This window comes from Garra rufa, chromosome 6 (assembly GCF_049309525.1).
Source record: "Garra rufa chromosome 6, GarRuf1.0, whole genome shotgun sequence".
In the NCBI taxonomy this organism is placed as follows: domain Eukaryota; kingdom Metazoa; phylum Chordata; class Actinopteri; order Cypriniformes; family Cyprinidae; genus Garra; species Garra rufa.
In genome coordinates this window covers 21,892,366-21,905,988 of record NC_133366.1, presented here as the reverse complement: position 1 = coordinate 21,905,988, position 13,623 = coordinate 21,892,366, and the positions used below count along the sequence as shown (strand labels likewise).

At 34.9% G+C, this 13,623-nt stretch overlaps 1 protein-coding gene across 1 annotated transcript in view; it reads right to left on the bottom strand.

Moving 5' to 3' along the window:
• Positions 1-3,220: 3,220 nt before the first annotated feature.
• vegfc (vascular endothelial growth factor c) overlaps positions 3,221-13,623 on the bottom strand; it is a 59,777-nt gene continuing 49,374 nt past the window's right edge. Inside the window, exons 6-7 of the mRNA XM_073842918.1 lie at positions 6,163-6,481; positions 3,221-4,313 (exon numbers count right to left, since the gene is read on the bottom strand). Coding sequence (XP_073699019.1) covers positions 4,199-4,313; positions 6,163-6,481 — 434 coding nt within the window. The 3' untranslated portion in view covers positions 3,221-4,198. The remainder of the gene's footprint in view (positions 4,314-6,162; positions 6,482-13,623) is intronic.

Genomic DNA, 13,623 nt, shown 5'->3' with positions numbered 1-13,623 from the left:
TTTCTTTCTTTTGTCGTAAAGAAATTATGTTTTTGAGGCAAACATATATCTCTATATAGTGGACTTCAATGGTGCCCGTGAGTTTGAACTTCCAAAATTTTTTTTTCAAACACATGGGCAACATAGAAGTCCACTATATGGAGAACATTCCTGAATTTTTTTCCTCGTACATAATTTCTTTACGACTGAAGAAAGAAAGACATGAGCATCTTGGATGACAAGGAGGTAAGTAAATTATCTGTACATTTTTGTTCTGAAAGTGAACTCATTTGTTTCTTACAAACATGCAACTTTTTGCTTTACAAAACATTAATGGCATGGACTATAGTGTGGATTACTTGTGGAGTTTCTTAAAACATCTTCTGATGAAACACTCATCTACAAACTCTTTTACATCTTGGATGACCTGGGAACAAGTACATTTAGCAAATGTTCATTTTTGGTTAACTATAATTGATAGTCAATTTTTATTAAGAAAGCCTTTTTGACAGCTGAAGTTATGTGAGTGATTGGAAGCATAAATTCACAGGTCAGACATTTAGACAAATGAGGATAGTAGGGGAGAGTGGGGTGAGTTGTGCCAGTTTTTACTCAAAGTGACTTTATAGTGAAGCCATGACAGTAATCCCTCCAATTTAAGTATGTACATATATTTCAGGATGTGGTGCATCCCTGGGAACAATAACTTTGGATCAGAAATAAACTGATTCAGAATTATAGCTTTCAGAAAAAAGTGGTCTCGTGGCACAACTTGCCCCCAGTGCGGGGTAAGTTGTGCCTTTGGGGAGAATACATTGGGGTAAATTGTGCCAGTGATTATTCAAGTAAAAAAGAACATTTTAATATCATGAATTGTAATGCTATATAAAATCAAGACAAATTCAATACAAAATTACTCATTTAAGGGTTATTTAGATATCGTTACCCTATTAAACTATTGGCATGTCATATTTTCTACTTTTTCGGAAAACACAAAAAAACTCAAATACACAACATATGATATTTTTGAATAATTAGAACGCTGTCTGTCAACAAAACACTGTCAATCATGTAACATAAGAAAAAAGTGACTTATTTCTGAACATTTCTGAACATCCCATTGTGACTTAGGCCACTTAAAAAACTGACAAACGGCCGGTAAATCAAACACTGATGAGGCACTCTCATCTCCTTTCACAGATTATCCCCTGTGGGTATGTAGGTCTAGATCAGGGATGCCCAACCCTGTTCCTGGAGATCTACCATCCTACAAAGTTCAGCTCCAACCCTAATCAAACACCCCTGAACCAGCTAATTAATCTCTTAGGTAGCATGTGATAATTACAGACAGCTGTGTTGGAGCAGGACTGGAACTAAAGTCTGCAGGTAGGTAGATCTCCGGGAACAGGGTTGGGCAGCCCTGGTCTAGATGGTCTAGATCCGGACTATTACTTAACATCCCACTGGCACAACTTAACCCTGCCCCTTTGGCACAGATCACCCCAGCCTGACAATTTTGAAAGACTAGCATGTTCCAGCAGTTTAGAGCTAACATTATGCTAACTTTATAGACTCACTGTGTAGCCTACTAAAGCTCTAAAACGTGTGAAATATTTTTAAACTTGTCTACAATTGTTCAGACGCAACAAAAAACCTTGATCATATAAATTTTACTTTGAAAGGCAAAAAACTGTTTTTTGAGCTAAAATGTGTTTAGCTCTCATGCCATGTGTCTCTCCTCTTTGGGGGATAGGTAAATTGGATGGCTCTTCAAAAGTATGTGGTCACATGACCAATTTCTTCTATGGTTTTCTAGAAACAAGGGGTGGAACTACTTCCCCCCCCCTGGCACTAATCACCCCACTGCCCCCTACTCAGTTGATTGCCAGACCCCTAAGAATGCCACAAACAGATTCCACAATCAGCTCTGAAAATAAACTCTGCATTTCCCTTCTAGGTACATGCAAACAACTGGTGTCATGCTTGAATAATGTACACACAGGCAATAATATCCCTAACCCCAACCAAATGCAACCTAATTTTGTACATCTAAATCCATATTAAAATCATGCACAGGTGAGTTAAGTTACATAGCACCCAATTTGTAACCAGACAGAACATTCAGCAGAGTGATCTCAACTGCAGTACAAAACTTGGCAATGCAGGGGACACCTAAATGATGCCAGGTGCATGATACTGGAGCCCGTTCAGGTGTAAAATACAGGCTTTTATGGACTTGTGGATTTACTTGATGACCTCTAGGCTGAGGCTCCCAGGACCACACACAGAGAGAGATATTGCATCAGCATTATTGACATGTTCTGGCTACCGCAAGTTTTTCGATGCATAATCAAATGTACATTACTCCGCCTATATCCGCAAATTCATTGTTGTGCTGCATTTCGGTCGTCGCTTATTTTTGTTTACATTGTATAAACATGCTAGCTAGGACATCTGAAACTCAAGTCCTTTAAATTAACAGAACAAACCACTCATTTATTTACATGTCTGTACTTGTTTTCGTTTCTAGTTCATTGGAATATACAAGCACCAGACGAAAACCCAATGCTGGCTACATGTTGAAATGTAAACCCCTACTTCATTCTCCACTTCGAACAAGGTAAGCAACCCAAAGCAGAAGGGGAGAATCAGACTAGACATGGCTTTCCCCCCCTCATTTTCAAATAATATCCACTGACCAGGCGGCTGTTTCTAGTTATTTCACGGTGATTCACTGAGTGCACACATGTTATTTTTATCAGGTCTCTCTAGGGATGCTACAGCGGATGCAGATGGCTATAGTACAATCTGTTGCAATCCAGGTTACAGGGAAACCCTCGTTTCAGCTGGAAACAGATAAATGGTGCACAATTTTACAGCATAAAGTCCATGCTAGCATGTCAGAGTATGGAGTGTTAGAGAAGGAAGAGGTAATATAGTCCAGATGCAAAAGTGATGCGACCTTAGATCTAAAAAGCCCTGTAGAAAAGCTGAAGAGGAGATATGTGTGCATATATAAGTGTATATGCGTGTTAAATCACATGGGAAAGAGGCCACCTGCTGTATGAATATGCTTGAAGACAAAAAATGTTCTGGATTTAGCTCCAGAGCTTGTTTTTGATCCTTCCCATCCAGTGGATGAAGATTATGGTTCCATTATGGAGCTACAGGGGGTTTCAATGGAATGAGAAACAGTGAAAAAAATCACACGCACACTTTTGGCAGACACAGACGCAAGGACTGGGATGGAAGCAGAGGTGATTTATTATATTTACAGTGTCAAGCTGAAACAGTGGGCGGATACCAAGTGGAGTTGGGCCAATCACATTGATCCTATGTACACATCCACTGATGTGGTCTTAAAGACCACTGATCTCCAAACTTTGAGGTCATTCATACACCACTTTCTCCACCGTTTTTTCTTAATGTTGCAGGTTGGACGTTGAAGTAGGTGGAATCTGTTCATCCAAGTGTACATTGTCACTCATGTAACTCTTGTGGAACTGCATACATGTAGCACCAGTTTTCAGTTATTATTGGTTGATACCCAGGTTATTGTGCTGTATTTCCCTGTTAGAGTCTTTGATATTGTTGGTTGACTTGCGTAATGGTCTTAGATTGTCAACAAGCACTGCTTCCAGCACAAAAAAATCCGTTTTTTTTTTTCCGACTTGCACTGTGAGTTTGATAGAACTTAATCTGGAATGATAGGTGCATATATTTGGTAGTCAAAACTGAATACATTTGAATCATGTGCAGTATTATTTCAATAAGATAGTCTAGCTTATAAATAAGTTAACAATATATAATACAACTTATACTTTATTTTACGGGACTTAACATGATACAAAAATATTGATCACAGTGTTTTTTTCTTCTTCGCAGAGATTCGAAATGAATGCAATGAACATGGGAGTTTCAAAACATTTCATGGCAATAAATTATATAATCATTATCTGACAAATACGAATAGACAATTCAATTAAAACAATGAAAAAAAACATGGCTCCAGCCGTTAGAAATCTCTCTCGGTCCTTGATAGCTCACCCCATGCTTGATATTGTGGGGTTAAATGTGGACATTTCTTGTCTCGCGTTACTCCATGCTAGTCCACATGACTAGCACATGTGAGTCAGATAAGCAGCAGCAGCCGAACATAGCGCTGCTCCAAATGCCAGCGTGTCCGTTAGCATTCAACACCACCTGCGCTGTTAAGTGTTTAGTTTAGTCTCCCCCAGTATGTGGGTATACAGCGGCACAGTTCCTCATTGAAATACTCATTTTCGTTACATCCTCTTTTCTTGGGGTCCACGTTACATGGCGGCCTGACGCAACTAAGAAAAAGAGAGGGAAAAAATTGTATTACTATCTTATACCATCACTGTAGCATTTAAGCACAGCGGTAGTATTTTGTAAAGAGCTATTAAAGCTAATAAAGGCATAGCACACCCCAAAATTTTTTAATTCTGTCATTAATTACTTACCTACAGTTGAAGTCAATAGTTTACATACACCTTGCAGAATCTGCAAAATGTTAATTGTTTTACCAAAAATGCATGTTATTTTTTATTTAGTATTGACCTGATTGAGATATTTCACATAAAAGACGTTTACATATAGTCTACAAGAAAAAAAAATAGTTGAATTTATAAAAATGACCCTGTTCAAAAGTTTACATAGACTTGATTCTTAATACTGTGTTATCGGAATGTTCCACAGCTTTTTTTTTTATCGATAGTTGTTCATGAGTCCCTTGTTTGTCCTGAACAGTTAAACTGCCTGCTGTTCTTCAGAAAAGTCATTAAGGTCCCACAGATTCATTGGTTTTTCAGCATTTTGTGTATTTGAACCCTTTCCAACAATGACTGTATGATTTTGAGATCCATCTTTTCACACTGAGGACAACTGAGGGATTCATATGCAACTACTACAGAAGGTGCAAATGCTCACTGATGCTTCAGAAAGAAAAATTATGCATTAAACTTTTGAATGGAATGAGGATGTGTACATTTTTCTTATATGCCTAAATATCATTTTTTTTTTTATTTAGTACTGCCCTTCAGAATCTACAGAAGATACTTACATGATCTTCTGATACTTACACGATCTTACCCAGAAGACAAAATAAGTTAAATTTAACCTCGTCTTTAAATTCCAAAAGTTTTCACCCCCCAGCTCTTAATGCATCGTTTTTTCTTCTGAAGCATCAGTGAGCGTTACACAAAAATGTCGAAAAACCAAAGAATCTGTGGGACCTCAAGGACTTTTCTGAAGAACAGCAGGCAGTTTAACAGCTCAGGACAGCAAGGAACTCATGAACAACTATCACTAAATAAATATAAAAAAAAACAGCTGTGGATCATTGAGGTAACAAAACAGTATTAAGAATCAAGTGTATGTAAACTTTTGAACAGGGTCATTTTTATAAATTCAGCTATTATTTTCTCTTGTGTACTATATGAAAACGTCTTGTGAAATATCTTATTCAGGTCAGAACTAAATAAAAAATAACATGCATTTTGGATGATCCCTCTTACTTTGGTAAATTAATTAACATCTTGCAGATTCTGCGAGGTGTACGTAAACTTTGGACTTCAACGGTTATATGTTGATTTAAACCTGCAAACCTTCGAAGTTCAACTTCAGAACACAAATTAAGATATTTTTGATGAAATCTGAGAGCTTTCTGACCCTGTATAGACAGCAGAGTCCAGAAAGGTAGTAGGGACATTGTTAAAATAGTCCATGTGACATCAGTGGTTCAAGCTTAATTTTCTGAAGCTATGAGAATACTTTTTTTTGTGCAAAGAAAGCAAAAATAATGACTTAATTCATTAATCTCTACTTTTCTGTGTCAGTCTCCACTGCCATCCACGAGAGTACCACAACACATACGTTTGATGCTGCTTATGCGGAAGAGAAGAAATTGTTGAATAAAGTTATTTTTGTTTTGTTTTTTGTGCACAAAAAGTATGTCACATGGACTAATTATTGATGTCCTTAATACCTTTGAACGTGGTAGTTGTGTTGCTGTCTATGCAGGGCCAGAAAGCTTTAGAATTTCATCAAAAATTTCTTAGTTTGTGTTCCGAAGATGAACAAAGGTCTTGCAGACTGATATGAATTTTTTTTAGTTTCTGAAAAGGCAATCATTTGATACATAAAACCAAACTCTTTTCTTACCTGCATGTGGCCTGGTGGAACCGCCTTCCTTTTAAGAAGCACTTGTTAGGGGACTCCGTGCATTCACACGCACATTTGGTGCGGTTGAGAGGATGACTACTAGGACACACCTTGGCGCAGGTACACTGGCAGGTGTCCTTGTTGAAGCTTTGTTGAGGCCTGCAGGAAGAAGGCTTTGCTTTACATACACACTGACAAGTGTTCTTGTCCAGGTAGCGATGCGGTCCACAGCCTGCCGTTCGTAGCTCTTTTCGGCACACACATTGACAAGTCTCCTCATCCAACTCTTTGTCGGGGCCGCAGTAGTCCTGATTAATGTCTGTGGATGGAGAGATGAAGAGAAATAAAGAAGTCCTTATTTTATGTTACAACTTATTTTTACATTTGTGAGGAAATGTTTTGTCAATGCTATGGAATGCCTGGCCATTTCCCAGAGCGTTACGCAAGGAAAGAACAATGTCCAGCATGCACATTTGTCAGACATGATAAACCGTTTAGCAATACAGGCTTTCTACCCAGCATTCCTTATGCTACCCCCAAAGGCCTAAACAGATGTTTTTCTTTACAACTTGATGAAAACATTACATTCGGTGGCTAATTTAACTCTACTACAGTATATTCTTTCCTTTGTTTTGGAGTGTATGAAATGGCCTAAGAACAGAGAAAGTGAATTCCTGTTACAAGTGTTTGTGCTTTCTAATGATTAAACTAATCACAGCCACATTACAAAGAATCAAAGTTATGTGGAAAGTCTTTATAAATGGCCATATAAACTTGTTGTTAGCATGTTGTTTTTCCACATTTGTGCAGAGAACCTTGCAAAATAGACTAAATGTTATGTCACTTAAACCAGAATGCTTTTAACTTTAAGTTGTTGTCACATTTCATGGCGTGTCAATATTTAGTATTTTTGTAGTGTGGTTTGCCGTTGCCATTTCAAGACATCTCTCTTGGGAAACTGCTCTGTTACGGTAAATAAAAAGCTGTATTTGGTTTTCACTGGAAAGGTACCATCCAGTCTGGTTTTGTCAGAGTAAACCACATGTTAAAAAAAAGCTTCTTTCACAAGATGGAGGGATTTTTTTTTTTAAATATGTCACTGTGGATTCAGCTCACATATATGATTTGACAGAATGTATTCCCTCTGAGATATATGGGGTTTACCTCATTTACCATACTTGAGATTCAAGTCAGCATGTATATTGGTTAGAATTACACTGAGAGCACATTTCTGCAGGTGTTGGATTTAGATAGTTGTTCCGAAACACTTTAAGAGTATACTCAAATGTTGGATAAATGGCTTTTATTAAAAAATTGGGAGGTTGTCTAAATGTGGTTGGATATTTAATTTGATTTACTGGACTTGAGCAGATCAGATGCAATCCATGCAAGATCATTTTTGGGCACTCACTTTGTCCAGACCTATTAAATGTATTCGAAAATATATTAAAAACAACATACTTGCAATTAATAGGCATTTTCTGTGAATATATCTGTTTTTTTTATTCAGTTAGATTTTATTGGGGCATAAAGTTAGTAGTGTCTAAGTGATTAAACTGGTTTGATATTATAATGAATAAAAAAAGAAAAAAAGAATTGAACGTGGCAAGGTTAGTTCAGGTCACAAGTTAGTATTATGTTGTAATGTATTATTGTTATGTTGACAATAATAATAAAATTTTTTTAAAATTCAATAAATATGGAAGAACGTTTCTATGAAAGCCTCTGCCACTGAATAAAAAAGACAATTGTGACTTTTTATCTCACAATTCAGATTTTTTTCCCAATTCTACCTTTTCTTAGAATTGCGAGATTTAAGCTCGTAATTGCAAGTAAAAAAAAGTCAGAATTGTTAAATAAAAAATTCTGAGAAATTAAGTCTTCTGACTTTTTTCTCAAAACTGCATGATGTAAACTCAACTGTAAGTAATAAAGCCAGAATAGAGAGATATCAACTCACAATTGTGAGAAATAAAGTCAAAATTGCGAGATAACCTGTAATTTTGACCTTTTTTGTATCTTGCACTTTTGACTTTTTTCTTGCAAATGTGAGTTTGTATCTTGCAATTCAAATTTTTTTTTTAATATAATTGCAAGTTTATATCTTACAATTCAGACTTTTTACTGTATAATACAGACTCACAATACTAACTTTTCTTAGAATTGATAGTTTAAACTCGCAATTGCAAGGAAAACGTCAGAATTGAGATGATAAGTTGTAATTCTGAGAAATTCTGACCTTGTTTTGCAAATGTAAGTTTATATCTTGCAATTCTGACTTTTTTTCTCACAATTCTGACTTTTTTTTTTTCAAAACGGAGAAATAAACTGGCAATTGCAAGTTACAAAGTCCAATTCTAAGAGAGAAAAAAAAGACTAATGTTCATAATCTCAGAATTATGAGTTTATATCTCACAATTCTTACTTAATAACTCACAAATGCGTGTAATAAAGTCAGAATTGTGAGATGAACTCACGCAATTCTGACTTTATAACTTGCATGTCTCACAATTCTGAAAAAAAGACTGTTTGTATCTCACAATTCAGACTTTTTTCTTCTCAGAATTGCATAATAGAGACTTGCAACTCTAACTTTTCTCAGAATGCCAAGGGGAAAAATGACAGATAAAAACTCACGATTCTGAGTTTTTTTTTCCTCTAGACTGCGAGATATAAACTCGCAATCGCAAGTTATAAAGTCCAGTTCTGAGGCGGAAAAAGACTAATATGTTCTCAGAATTGTGAGTTTATATCTCACAATAACTCGCAAATGCATGTAATAAAGTCTGAATTGTAAGTTCATACCTTGCAATGTGGAATGTTTTTCTCGCAATACTGATTTTTTTTCTCAGAACTGTAGGATGTAAACTCGCAATTGCAAGTTATAAAGTTCAGTTCTAAAGGGGGAAAACCTGATATGTTCTCAGAATTGTTTATATCTCATAATAACTCGCAAATTCGTGTAATAAGGTCAGAATTGCAAGATATAAACAAAATTCTGAGAAATAAAGTTAGAGTTTCTTTTCTTGCAATTGTAAGTTTACATCATGAAATTCTGGACTTTATAACTCACAGTTGTGAGCTTATATCTTGCAGTTCTAAAAAAAAAAAGGCAGAATTGTCAGATAAGTCACAATTTTATTTTTTACTTATTCAGTGGCGGGAATAGGCTTCCATAAATAAATTTAAACATCTTCAGGTATAAAAGTTTTCTGAATATTTTCCTTTTTTTTATATCTTGGACACTCTTATTAATAACTTACAGTACACTTGAACAAATGAATCTATTCACACTACACAAATACAAATGTACAGACACAGAAGAAAATACTCCATTCTGCAAAATGTTGCTTCACAAGCACAAACAAAATCCAGCCAAAGTTTCTTGCTCTGACAGCAATCAGTGTTTTTGCAATGGTGCTCTGTCATGGTCAAGCCACATAACTGCTCTCAAAGCATTTCAGCTATGTTTATGTGCCTCAAAGGACATACAAAACAGACTTGGGGAGAACGTGTAGAGAGAAAAAGTACTAGAGGTGAAAAAATGACCCTTTACATCAGTATAACATCAATTTATCTTATGCAACCTGCCACTGAAGCTGAAGAAGATCTCCCTACCTTTGAGCATTTATACATTAGAGAGCGAACATATGAAATTACACAGCTGGAAAGAGGTGAATGCGTAATGCTTAGATATTAGTGATCAAAGTAAGCTGACCCGCAAGATAATGTGCTTTTACAGTATCCAGTATAACGCTTTTCTGTCACGGACTGAGCCAAGTAAAAGGTGATGTGGGACATTTCCATGAAGCAAGAGAAAAGAATAACAATCCCGACACATTCCTCCTAGTATGTCTGCTTTAGCAAAGATTCATTTCACCTGTTTCACTCCCCAACCGCTACAGTGGAGCTGAACGCAAGTCTATTATTCCATTTCAGTATGACAGTCAACAAAATTGGCCGGCATGCTATAGCAACATAACCATCCACACCAAATCAACCTGTCTTTTCAAATTTAATATAGTGCCCCAATATGTGTGCAGCTGTTTTTATCTGCACTCACACACGCACTATATATTTATGCCTATTCTAGCCTTAGGGTCTTCTGACTGCAGAGATTATGCATTCTCATGCTGTGTGCATAAACCAACTGCAATATCCACATCCGCATTTGACCTGTCATATTTACTAAGCATAAGGAAGACAAGTATGTCACTACCATCGCACTGAACCTGAATTACATCATGCTCTACTTGAACTAGATCTCTGGTTTGAGATCAGATAGAAGGGTGAGAATGAGCAATTATCCCATTTTAACTGAGCACACTTTGCTGGGGATGTTTTTGTTTGGCTTGAACGATTGCCACAAAGCTGAAAGCAGCTATTATGGCAGCTTTCCTTTCTGTAGAAACTCAACAGTGTTTTTGTAGGCTTTGTTTTGTTGACACGTAGTCAGGGTGTTGATTGCTAAGTTTCGCTATGCGATTGGACTCTGCCTTCATGAAAAACGACTTCCTTTATTTTAGAGAGGACATCAAGGTTGCACTGTCATCACCCATTAGTAAAGATCATGTTCCATGAAGATATTTTGTAAAGTTCCTACCATAAATATATCAAAACTTAATTTTTCAATAGTAATATGCAATGCTAAGAACTTCATTTGGACAACTTTAAAGTAGAGATGCACCGATTGATCGGCTAGTGATCGGAATCGGCCGATTTTCGCATGATCGGCCCGGATCGGTGACCGGCCGGTCAATTTCTCCTCTTGCCGATTCCTAGCCGATCCTTTTATTGCCGCGCACTCACAGTCGCGTGTAAACATGTCTTTGGTGTGAGTGAAGATGACACAAAGATCGCAGTTTGTAACATTTATAAGGCCAAAATACAACGTGAGGGAACTACCACGAACCACGCGCTTGTTTAGCTTGGCTGGACATGTGGTAGATCGTGCCCCCTGCATATTTTGCATGTCTCTGTTAGTTAACACACCTGATTCAGATAACCCGCTCGTTAGTAGTAAGCTCCGTGAATGAACTGTGTTCCGATTGAAATGGTCCCTGCCCAGTGTTCATTGCTTCCTACTCCCTGAGCAGGGGATATCCGTTGATGTTTACTACACTTTCATTCATTCATATTTGCGCTGCGCCTCCGCACACAGCCTCTTCACACACTAATAGTTCGAAGCGAGCGTATATGTTCCATTTGAAGGTAATTAAAGCGTGCGCGACGTGAATTTAATTTGTATTTATTTACAGATGCGTTTATGTTACACTTGTCTAGTACGTTTCATCCGTGTGTGAAGACGCTGTATGCGGTGGCGTTGCACAAATATGTGAATGAATGTTACGAAGTGTAGTACCACTGGATTAACTTGTGACAAGGCAGAAATGCTTCTCTTTATCAAGAAAACATTGCCATTAATGCTGAAGTAATAGCATTTAGTACTAGAATTGTTATTTCTACCTGTTTGAAGACACAGTGCACGTTTTGTTATTAAAGTTATTGTTGTGAGAAAAAAAATCTATATAAAATTCATTGAAGGAAAGTAGATTTTTGTATGCCTGCTTTGTTACTTATATTTTATTTCTAATGTTTTCAAGGCTCAGAGCACTTTATTTTGTTAAAGTTATTTTAATATGAGAATATGCTGTAATGTTTATACATTTCTTTTATTATATAAAATAAAAAAAATACATTGAGGACAAGATTTTTGTTAGTATAACTATACTATGTTAGTTACAGGAACTAATTTTATACCTTTTTCGAAGGCACAAAGCACTTTATTTTGTTGTAAGAAGATCCTATAATGTTTAAAAATGTATTTTATTATAAAATAAATTTAATTAAAGAATATTTCTGTATAGGCCTATGCTTTCATTACAGTTCTTAAAAAAATAAAATCGGAATCGGCAAAAATCGGAATCGGCAGGTCACACTTACTGAAAAATCGGAATCGGTCAAGAAAATTGCAATCGGTGCATCTCTACTTTAAAGGCATTTTTCCCAATTTATTTATTTTTTGCTCCCTCAGTTTCCTGATTTTCCAAGTAGTTGTATCTCAGCCAAATATTGTCCTATTCTAACAAACCACACATCAATGGGAAGCTTATATTTTCAGCTTTCATGTGGTCAAAATGACCCTTATGAGAGATTTTGTGGTCCAGAGTCACATTTAATAAATGATGCATACATAAACTGCTTTAATTACTGTATTTAGAACAGTGTATTAATACCACTTATATATTGTTACAAATAAGCAATAAATAAACACATAAATAAATAAATGGTATTAATATGCTGTTCTAAATGCAGTAACTTAAGCAAATGTATCTATTTATTTATTTATTTAATACATATTTAATAAATTAATGCATAAATAAACTTCTGCTTTAGTTACTGCATTTAAAACGGCATTTTAATACCGATTATTTATTTAAATAAATAAACATAAATAGATAAATAAATGTTCTACATGCAGTTACAAAAGCATTTTTTTAATTTAGAAAAGCATATGATATGCTTTTTTGATATGACAATTATTTATTATAGAAATAATTAAATTGTATTAAGGTGCTATTCTAAATGAAGTAACTTAAAATTTTAAATGTATTTGTTTGTTTATTTATTTCATAATGCATATTTAATAAATGAATGCATTAATAAATACACTTCTGCATTAGTTACTGCATTTAGAACAGCATATCAATACCAAATATTTATTTATTATTATATAAATATATAACAAATAAGCAATAAATAAATACATAAATAATTGGTATTAATTTTCTGTATAAATATTTAAAAAATAAAATTAATTAGGGAATTAATTAGTTTGCTTAAATTATTGCATGTAGAACACCATATTAATACAATTTATTTATTTGTTTGTTTGTTTAATACCTATTTAATAAATAAATGCATAAATTAATAAACTTCTGTTTTAGTTCCTGCATTTAGAACATCATATAATACCAAATAAATAAATATATTAATATGCTGTTCTACATACAGTAACTTTATTTAGCAAACAGATTTAATAAATGCATGCATAAATTAAACTTATTCATTAGTTACAGCATTTAGAACAGCGTATTAATGGCAGTTATTTATTAAACAAACAAACAAATAAATACATAAATACATTGTATTAAGATGCTGTTCTAAATGAAGTAACTTACGCAAATTAGTTTGTTTATTTCATAATGCATATTTAATAAAGGAATCCATGAATAAATAAATAAATGCGTCAGTTACTGCATGTAGAACAGCATATTAATACAATTTATGTAAGTATTTATTTTATTTATTATCTTTAAAATAAATGCATAAATTAATAAACTTTTGTTTTAGTTACTGCATTTAGAACAGCATAATAATACCAATAAAAAAATAAATAAAAAATAAATATTATTAAAATGCTGTTTTACATGCAGTAACTTAAGAAAAATGTATTTGTTT